At 33.4% G+C, this 10,189-nt stretch overlaps 1 protein-coding gene across 2 annotated transcripts in view; it reads right to left on the bottom strand.

Moving 5' to 3' along the window:
- Positions 1–2,157: 2,157 nt before the first annotated feature.
- The window catches only part of MED13 (mediator complex subunit 13), a 95,110-nt gene continuing 87,078 nt past the window's right edge, over positions 2,158–10,189 (bottom strand). For both annotated transcript variants that reach the window (XM_073798346.1, XM_019945402.3), the window contains 3 exons: positions 9,260–9,433; positions 6,534–6,634; positions 2,158–6,179 (listed from right to left, as the gene is read on the bottom strand). In XM_073798346.1, the coding sequence (XP_073654447.1) occupies positions 6,047–6,179; positions 6,534–6,634; positions 9,260–9,433 (408 nt within the window). In that variant the 3' untranslated portion in view covers positions 2,158–6,046. The remainder of the gene's footprint in view (positions 6,180–6,533; positions 6,635–9,259; positions 9,434–10,189) is intronic.

Here is a 10,189-nt window from a genome sequence, read left to right as displayed (position 1 = left end):
CCTAGAAACTAACATTTCAAAGGTTATTTATTTACTACAAATAGCTTGAATAGAGCTCAAACAGCATTTCTACCTTTATCCTGAAGTAGACGTTCTGCCTCCAGACTTCTTAAAAACCTACAATGACCCTATAGCTCCAAATATTTAATAGTTCTGTAGTAACAATTTTGTCTTGGGCATATTTTGATAATAAAATCATTAAACAGAAAAAAAATTGTTAGAACATGTTGTAATTTTGATTCTAGAATTGTGATAAATGTATATTTGTACCTTGAGTAATAAGCTGATATTATTTCAAGTCACCTCATCAAGTTCATTAGCAAATACATACAGGTATACCTCGGAAACACTGTGGGTTTGGTTTCAGGCCACTGCAGTAAAGCAAATATAATGAAGCAAGTCACATGAAATTTTTGGTTTCCCAGTGCATGTAAAAGTTATGTTTACACTATACTGTAGTCTGTTAAGTATGCAACAGTATTATGTCTAAAAAAGCAATGTACATACCTTAATTTAAAAATACATTATTGCTAAAAAATGCTATCATCTGAGCCTATAGTACCAGTAACATCAAAGATCATTGATCATCGTAAGAAATATAATAATAAAGTTAAAAATATTGTGAGAATTACCAAAATGTGACACCGAGACACGAAGTGAGAAAATGCTGCTAGAAAAATGGCACTGATAGACTTAACGCAGGGTGCCACAAACCTTCAATTTGTAAAAAACCCATTATCTGCCAAGTACAATAAAGTGAAGTGCAGTAAAATGATATGCCTGTACTTACGTAAATAATGTGCTACTAATATCAAGATGCCAAGGTCACTTGCATGTGCAATATATTCCTTGTAGAACATTTCAAAATGTTCACCATATTCCATGATTTTACCTCTCAATCTGTAGTTCTTAATTCATATGGAGAACTTGGCAGAAGTTCTGCAAGAAAAGATTCCCAGGGATTCACTACCATCTTGAGCTTTCAAGTTTTAGATTTTGCCATGATGTACCACAGTGGGTCACAATGTAAAAAGTATATTTGCCTAAAGTAGGGAACATGTCTGTCTCTAAGCAGCTTGAATTCTTAACAAATACTGAAGAAAAAATATCAGTAAGCCACTCAAAATAGGATTTTTCAGAGATTGGTTTTCAATACTTAAAACTACAAACAGTAAAGAAAGGGTGTATGTAGTTGGGCAACGAGTACCCCTCCCCCCCAAAAGCTTGATTTGCAGGTGTTTTTATTTATTTTAAATTATTTATTTATTTATTTGGCTGCACTGGGTCTTAGTTGCTGTACATGGGATCTATTTTTTTTAGTTGCAGCATGTAGGATCTAGTTCCCTGACCAGGGATCGAACCCGGGTCCCCTGCACTGGGAGCATGGAGTCTTAACCACTGGACCACCATGGAAGTCCCTGCTTTTTAACTTTAACATAAAGTTAAACTGTTTTAATAGTTAGAAAAAAAATCAGAGGTAATATAAACCATAAGACAAAAAAATTTTAAATAAATGTTCCAACAACATACAGGATTCTTTCTTTTTACTTCCGTTGTCAGAAACGATTTTAAAATGACCACAACAATTTTGGGATTTGTCCTTACTCAGCTTAAGTTTGGACAAAAATATTTTAAACAGAAGCTTATAAAAAATGCGCAGAGCTATTTTCAGTGGGTTGTTCATATGTGAACAACACTTTTCTGGGAGTTCCCTGGCAGTCCAGTGGTTAGGACTCTGTGCTTTCACTGCCAAAAGCCCAGGTTCAATCCCTGGTCCAGGAACTAAGATCCCCCAAGCTGTGCGGCACAGCCAAAAAAAAAAAAAACTCCACTTTTCTTATGTTTCAAAAACATCTGTGTGATTTAAAAGAGACACAATTAAGCTTTAAATATTTGAAGGTAACTTGTTTAGACTAGAAAACATATCAAACCGATCAGCCTAAAAGGAATTAATACGTAGGTACATATACAATTTTCCTGTATATTATACACCGAGGTATGATTAAAATCTTTAAAAAAATAAAATACTTCAGATGAAGAAATTGAAACTCCATTAGTCAGTTTTTAGGTTGCCCCTTTTCATTTATAAGTGACATAAAAATACTACTTTTTACACAAATTTAAGACAAATATTTTCAACAGAATGAGACACCACAATGAAGGCTTCATGAATAATTTATTCCATTTGAAGTTTTTTTTTGTTTTTGTTTTTTTTAAAAAGTATAAACCTTTTCATTTCCTCAATCACAATTTGTACAACTCAGTGTTATGGCATTCGGCAGCAATAGTGTTTGTTCCTTCTTCTTTTTTTGTTGCGTTAAAGAAAAAAAAAAAGCAATTGGACCATATTAAATCTCACTGCTAAACAACTTTAAAACGCCCCTTCATAAAGTGACCAAGCTATTTTGAGAGAGTTGATGCGGACATGTCCAGTAATGACATTACAATTTGTAGTTTAAACTCAGTAACTTTAAGGTCCACAAATCCAGTTTACTTTGAAAACTAAAGCTATTTTAAAACTTCATGAATACATCAACCTGAGGAGTATTTTAGGTCCCAAATCCAGTTTTTAAATTAATACTCCACAAAAAAGAAAACATATATATAAAAATTTAAACACAGTTCTGGGCCCATTAAAACACCAAGAAAAATCGAAAGGTCAAGATTTCTAGCAGATTTTTTTGAGGGGTGGGGGGAAACAAAAAAAAATGTATGTCAAAAACATTTTTCCTTAATTTAGACAAACTAAACTCTTAAGAGGAAACCCAGACCAAAACATCACTCATGCAACATTAAATGTATTAACAGACTGATATGCGATGCCATAGTGGATGAATAGCAAATTATATGATGCAACAGCATTTAAAAACTTCCTTTTAATGTATTCAATTTGAACATTTTAAATAATGCAACATAGTACTTTGATATTACAGTATTAACATAGTGCTTGATTAAAGATCTGAAAATCTTTGTAGTAACACATTAAGTTAAAAAATTACCTCAGAAGGTAAATATGAAGACGAAAGGAGAATACTTTAATACAGTAATCTGTGCCATACTGACAATTGAGTACGAATACAGCTGAGGATAGTTGACTAAGTAGTAAGAGCTTAATTTCAGTGGTTTAAGAAAAGTTAGAAAGATTTAAAAATTACAGCTACTTTAAAATTTAAGGATTACATATAAGTACACTTGGTGGCCTTCTGGCCAAACAATAAGGTGTACAGAAATTTATTCATACAGTGTTAATTCACAGTCCTGATAACTGAATGGCTTGCATAAGAAAGGTATGGCTAGATGTTTCTCACTGGCTGGAAGCAGACATTATATAACTAATCTTTTAAAATGCCAAAATATTCAACTCCCACCCTGCTTTGTAATGGATAACTGCACAAAAAACAGACATTAGCACTGTAACAAAGAAGTCAAGGTGTTGGTGATCAACTGGTATAAAGTATATTACTTTGCTTACCTATTTAAACAAAACAAAACTACCCATACTTGTCTGTGACAGTACATTAGTAGTCAGATCCATCATCCTGCATGAAAGGCTTAATTTATTTATTTTTTCCTGAACCAAATCTCCTGACCTTTTCTAATGGCTATTTAATAATTTTCTATTTGAGTGTGAATTTATATATGCAGGGCAAAAAAAATCTTATCAGTAAATCCTGTATATTTGGGAACTATTCCCTGATTCCCAGATAAAAAGGAATTGTATAATGGGTTCCTTCCTTATGGCTCCATATAAAAGAAACTATCAGGGAATAATTTTTTAAAAATCTGTTTTCAAACTGAGGTGTGGTTACTATAGGCTAGTGATTTAAACAATTGAGAATACAGCTTTTATTTGTAAGAGTCACTATTGAGTTAATAAAATATATAAAAAAGGATACTGTTTTAATAGAAATTCCAAATAAGCATCTTTCCCCTCAAATCTCAGACAAGTTTTTTTTTAAAGTACAGAACAAAATATGCCAACATAATCTGTAGTGTTAGCATAATTTAAGAACAAATGCAGAGATGTGATCTTTAAATTTTAACTTCAAAATATGCTGACCATTGGGATTGCATTATAATTTTGAAGAAATGATCAAAAACCTCTGTCACCAATTGTTTTTTTCTATAGGAAAAACAAGACTTGCTAATGTTTCAATATACACAATTTGAAGAAATTATATTGTTCATAAGAAAGTGATATTTAAGCTAAGCATATAGTATTTACAAAACAAGTTTCAGTTAAAAAAACAAAAGCCAACCAAAAAACAACAAAACATACCAAATTACAGTTTTGTAAATACAATCAATTTTGTCCTTGTAGAGAATTAGTGAACATACAAATTCAAAATTTAGCTAGACTGCTTCCAAGAAAGACAGGTAGACTTGGCGACTGTGAATTCAAGTCAGCGACACAGGTAGGAGGCTAACTTGGACTCTCTTGTGAGCAGCACTGTAGAAAGGATTTTTTAAGGGGATAAAGCCTGCATAGAAGCAGTTATCTTGGCATGTGCAAACAAGAAGAGGGAAAGCTGTATTGAAGGAAGGGGTGAATTAAAGTCCCTAAAATTCAAGTCCCTTCTTTAGGGAGGTGAGAACCTCCTTGGCATATGCCCTGCCTTAATCTGAGCTGTGTTACAGAAAAGTACAGACTCTGGTGTTTGGGACTGCCATCTCCAAACCAAGAAAATTAAATAAATAAAAAGGCAAAAGGAAACAGGTTAAGTTTAGAAAATGGTTCTTTAACTAGTGGAATAGTCTGAATACCAGAATTCACTGAGGATCTATTTACACCACAGTTTGATTGCACTCACACATCCATACATATGCATACTCTCACACACATTCCCAATCTTTAATTAAAAAAAAAAAAGTCAATCAAGAGTGACTGCTCTTAAAATAATTTGTAAAATGCCTAGAGCTGGGCTAAATTTCAACCTTATAGCAGATCCTGAAGATAATTTTCATAAGTAATAATATTCCCATGCCTAGATGTGCCACTGTTAAAACAACAACAAAAAATGTAAGCATGTAACATTAAACACCAAAATTAGTTTAAGCATTCAGTAGCAAATGTTTTTCTTGTAAAACTAAGTTTCTTTCACTGGAAATGGCCTGAAATATTAGTCATAGCCCTAAACCATAGTACAAAATATAACTGAAGAATTCTCATTTTATTCTAAGTTAAACCACCTAACAATATCACTTGTATATTGCCATCATGTTATTCTGTAAAGGTGTGACTGATATATAAAATGTTGTAAGACCTGGTACCTTTTCAATTTATAAACACAGTGAACTTCATTACTGTACATGTACTCTGCAACTACAGCTTAGCTGTAAATCCTCCACACACAATGGTATGGACATTATTCCCCCTCTATCCCCATTAAACTGTACATCAAGACAATACAAATTTACTGTCCCACCCACCCCCTTACAAAAAAATAATACTCTAAAAGCAACCCTACTGCAACTTTTTAATTAAGACGATTACATATATTTTAGACCAATTGCTTTAAAGCAAGAAGGCAGTATAAACCTTCTAGGAAAATTTTTATAAAAGAGGTTAAGAAATATAAGACAATTTATACATTTAAAAACTTACAATAAATAAGAGATGCAGGCATTTTGAATACTAGATACTATAATCCAATACAAGAACATCTTGATGTTCTGAAGCCATATGTTGAAATTCATTGTTCCTCATGTTTCCTTCTCCATGCTTTTAATATTCATTTAACATGACTGGGTACTATGGCTCATTACTTTTCACAAATACTGTGACTGGAAAAAAAAGGTTAATTTTGCTACGAAAATGTTATAATACGCTTTGTATGATCAGTCATCATCCTAAAGAGTTCAGTATAGTCAATGAAAAATAACAGGGTTATCGCCCATACCCCCAAGTCAAAACAATATTTGTTGAAGTAATAAGAATTAGACCCCATCACAAATGACTTTCACTGAGAAGATAATTGTAACTTAATCTTGCAGCGAAATATCTTTTTCCCTTGTTCTTTTCTTGCACAGTTCCATCAGATGAAGATCACAGCATATTCATGATAAAGTTATATAACTGATTCAGCACCACAAAATGAATTGGGAGACATGAGCGTCTGTCCTGGATTGCAGGGTCACAGGTTAGCCAGGAGAGTGCATTGTACTGTTCCAAAACAAACCTGAAAAGCAAGTAAACTATGTAAGTCACGTGTTTACTTGCACTTTAAATTCTGGAAGCAATTTCCAATGATGGCATCTAAGATTCAAAGTCAATTTAAAGAAAAAAGTGGAAGGTATGAAATAGAGAGTCTTGAGGAGACTAAAGAAAACTGATTTTCATTAAAATTGTTCTCAAAAGTAGACTACACGTGTTAGAAAGAAAAGCACTCACTCTGAATGATATATAATTCATCTAGCAATCCAAGGGTGCATAACTGTAAACTACCGCCAAAAATGAGAAAAATACATAAGGATCAACATTGTATTCTTGCAAAGTTGTTATGGAGAACTCTTAATGGTAAAAAGAGCTGTACCTGAGGACATCTGAAGTCTGATTTGAGTCAAGTGGGTGGGAGTGTTTACTGTGAAGCAGCTCGTCAGATTGCACTGAAGGCACGTGGAGGTGCAAAGAGGCCTAAAAAATAACAGGTAATCAGTCAGCCAAATGGAAAAGATCTGTTGGTTTTACCTTATTCTCGCAAGGTCTCTTCCTTGATGAAATACATGTTAGATCTATGTAATGAATGGGAGCCACTATAAACATGTTTGATCTTCTTCTTTAATTCATTACATAAGTAATTTTTAAGTGTGAACTTAAAACTTTTTCAGCTTTATTGCTTTTGAGACCGCATAATAATCCTGAAAAAGGATCTCTAATTATTTGCTAAGTGTAACCTGCCTAGATATGTAAAGTAAATGTTTAAGAAAGCACAAAATTGATAAACCTGAGTACAGTCTCTAGGTTACATAGACTGTGCAAATTAACCTAGGCCTAGCAATGAAAACAGTAATAGAAGTAAGCATATGCAAATATTTTACTTAGGAAGTGATAAACCTTAAGCAGAGCTACCTCTGGTGGAATTGAGCACAGATGCATTCCTTTGCCCACTCAATTTCACAATGGAGGCTTAATAACAACTGGCACACCCATTTAGGTATGGCAATGAAGAATGAAAGAAAGGAATGTGGTACTCGTTTCACATTTCAGTTCCACGACCAGGGATCAAACCCGAGCCCCCTGCAATGGAAGTGCACAGTCCTAACCACTGGACCACCAGGGAAGTCCCTGTAGAAACTCTTGACAGGTCTCACTCTGTATACTACTGTAAAAGGTACTATTTTATATTTAGGTGTTCTCTCCTCTACAATTGTAATATACGTATAAAATCTTGTTGTATATTCAGAAATATAACCAAAAATATGTTTCAACTGCCCATAAACTCTTGATTTGAGTTATAAGCAAACGTCTCTCATGTGGCAGATCACTGCAAATAAATGAATGTACTTAGTACCAGTGCTCTAATTTCAATGATAAAAAGATTTTTTAATCATCTAGGTAACAACCTATTTTTTTCCCAAGCCAAGAGAAACATACCAGATGGTTTTATTTGCCTATGGTATAGAAATAAAATGGGATGTATGAAAACAAAAGGTGAACAAAATTATGGTAAGTTATGCCTTACCTGATAATTCAGACCAGAAGTCCTAATCTTGTTACACTGTATCTGAGGGTGAATGCCCACTTTACACTATCCTCTCTGCAAATATTGAGTAGAAAAGAATCTGGATAGTCCCTTGGACTTTTTGTGAAGTGGTGTTTCTTAAAAATATGTTCTGTGAAACACTATTAATAGGTGTTACCCTTTTCCTGTGTATTAAAGTAAGTTTGGTGGTAAATGGCAGGTAAACAATGTTATTTGCTGCTGTTTTTCAGAGCTTTTAATGTGTATTCTAACAACAAAAGGGGGGTGGGGGCAGAAAGCACATGTAGCACTTCCGAAAGCACCGAAGAACACTTTGTTTTGTAGAAACTCCAAGGTTTACTATGATGCAGAAACCCCCTTGGGAATATGTTCTTGTAATGAGATCTGTATAGACCATTGCACAAAGAATAGACTGGAAGAGGAAGAAAAGTCATATGCTAGAACTATTACCTTGGCCAACACTCTCTAATTATATTACCTCACTAATAGTCAATTCAGATCAACAGCTCTTGTATTCTTCATGAATGTGCCACAGCAATTCATTGCTTAATCACAAATGTCACTGACTCAATGGTATGTGAGCCAAGGGAACCAAGATTTAATAGCAACAGGCTTAAAAGACAGCAACAAGCCTATTGGTTACAGTAACCACTAAAATATAACCCTAAAAAACTAAAGCATACTATTCAATTTTTACCCTACAAATAAAAATCAGCTGGCAAGTAGTTAAGTTAGCATGATTTATGGACTAAATCAGTCAACTTCTGGTGGGTTTACATAAGTGCAATCAGATCTAAATTTGTTATTTTAGAATAGGAGTAGTAGCAGCAGGAACAAACTCTAGATAGGGCTTTCACGTCTCGTTTTACCATTTTATGATTTATCTCAACCTTGTTATATCACTTGCTAATGAATTTGTTTCGATAAAATAAGTCACTGTGGGTCTGAGAATCTCATTACTTGAAAACCACTCAATAGTTTTAACAGCAATTTACACAAAGCTAGAAAGCTTTTTTAAGGAGGTAGTAAATGGATCTAAATATCAAATATTTTTACAAAGATTATGAAACCTTTAATTCCCAAAATGAGGCATAATAGGAGTGCAGAATGACATAATTCAAAGAATAATACTATATAATCATGAAAAGATCCGGGTTTTAATCTTGAGTCTACTACCAATTTATGACTTTGGACAAATGAGTTTTCCTGAACTTTTAATATGCTCATCGAGAAAATGAAGAAGTTAGATTAAGGGTAATATAAGGTTTCTCCCAGCTCTAAACGTCTATACGTGCAGCTGAAAATAACTAAGAGTAAGGGTCCCAGAAATTCGATTTAAAGTTATTTAAAGGTTTAAACTTAATATGAATTTAAGAATTACAGTTGTTTCATAATTAGATTCATAATTCTCTCTGTAATCTTGTCTAGAGAGTCGTATGTGGCAATGCATTTAAGACCTCAGACAAAAGTTACAAGAGTTCAAAACGCCACTTCTCTGTTTCTTAGGACTTAAGCCGTCAATTAGGAATTGGCAAAAAAAAAAAAAAAAGCAATACCTTAAGAAAAAGGGGACACTGATATTGTGCTTGAGGACATGCTGACCAGAACCAGTCAGGTAACGGACCCGCTTTGGCAGTTGATACAAAGTAACCAAGGGCCAATGGTTGCTGAAGAATATTAGTTACTTCATCATGAGATTCTGTTGAAAGTAGCCGATCAGTACCCTGACCCTTAAAAAGACAAAATTAAAACTGTGTTAGTTCATTTGATATAGCTAGCACTAGCTATAAATACAGAATGGTTTATGGCAATCAGTCTCATTATTTTATTACTTCAATTTAAAATATACTGAAGGATATTTTAGAAAGTCAATTGCTATGTATCATAATTCGCATTAAATAATGAGTTTTAAGAGTTGCATGAGGAAATGAATATACCAAGTATTTAACAAGTTTGTATTATTATGTCAAGCCCGTGTTCAGTGTGTGTGTATATAAACCTTTGCATCTGACTGAAAAATACAAAATACTCAATGAACTTTCTTATTTCCTAATACGCCCTCAACTAATTCCTGACCATCACACCCCAATCCAAAAGGTGGATTAAATTTAGCTTTGTTTATCTAGCACTATCTATAAAATGCAGTTAATAGTGTTTTGGAAAGAAATATGGCAACATGAAGAGCCAACTATTAAAGTGATGCTCATATCCTTTAGATTAGTCAATGCATTCTTTGGTATTTATTTTAAGGAAACATAAAAAGAAAAAAAAATGATATACATGGAAATGCTCTTTGCAATTATTACCTAAAACAGAAAAAAATAAAAGACTTAAATGTCCAACGTTTGGGGAATGATATAACAAATTATGGTAAAGCAACAATGTAACATTAAAAAGCTGCTAAGGAAAAAAAAAAAAAAAAAAAAAAAAAAAAAAGCTGCTAAGGGAACTCCCTGGCGGTCCAGTGGTTAGGACTCCATGCTTCC

The sequence above is a fragment of the Tursiops truncatus genome, chromosome 20 (assembly GCF_011762595.2).
Source record: "Tursiops truncatus isolate mTurTru1 chromosome 20, mTurTru1.mat.Y, whole genome shotgun sequence".
Taxonomy (NCBI): Eukaryota; Metazoa; Chordata; class Mammalia; order Artiodactyla; family Delphinidae; genus Tursiops; species Tursiops truncatus.
The sequence above is the reverse complement of the archived record's forward strand: the minus strand, read 5'-3'. Positions and strand labels throughout refer to the sequence as shown.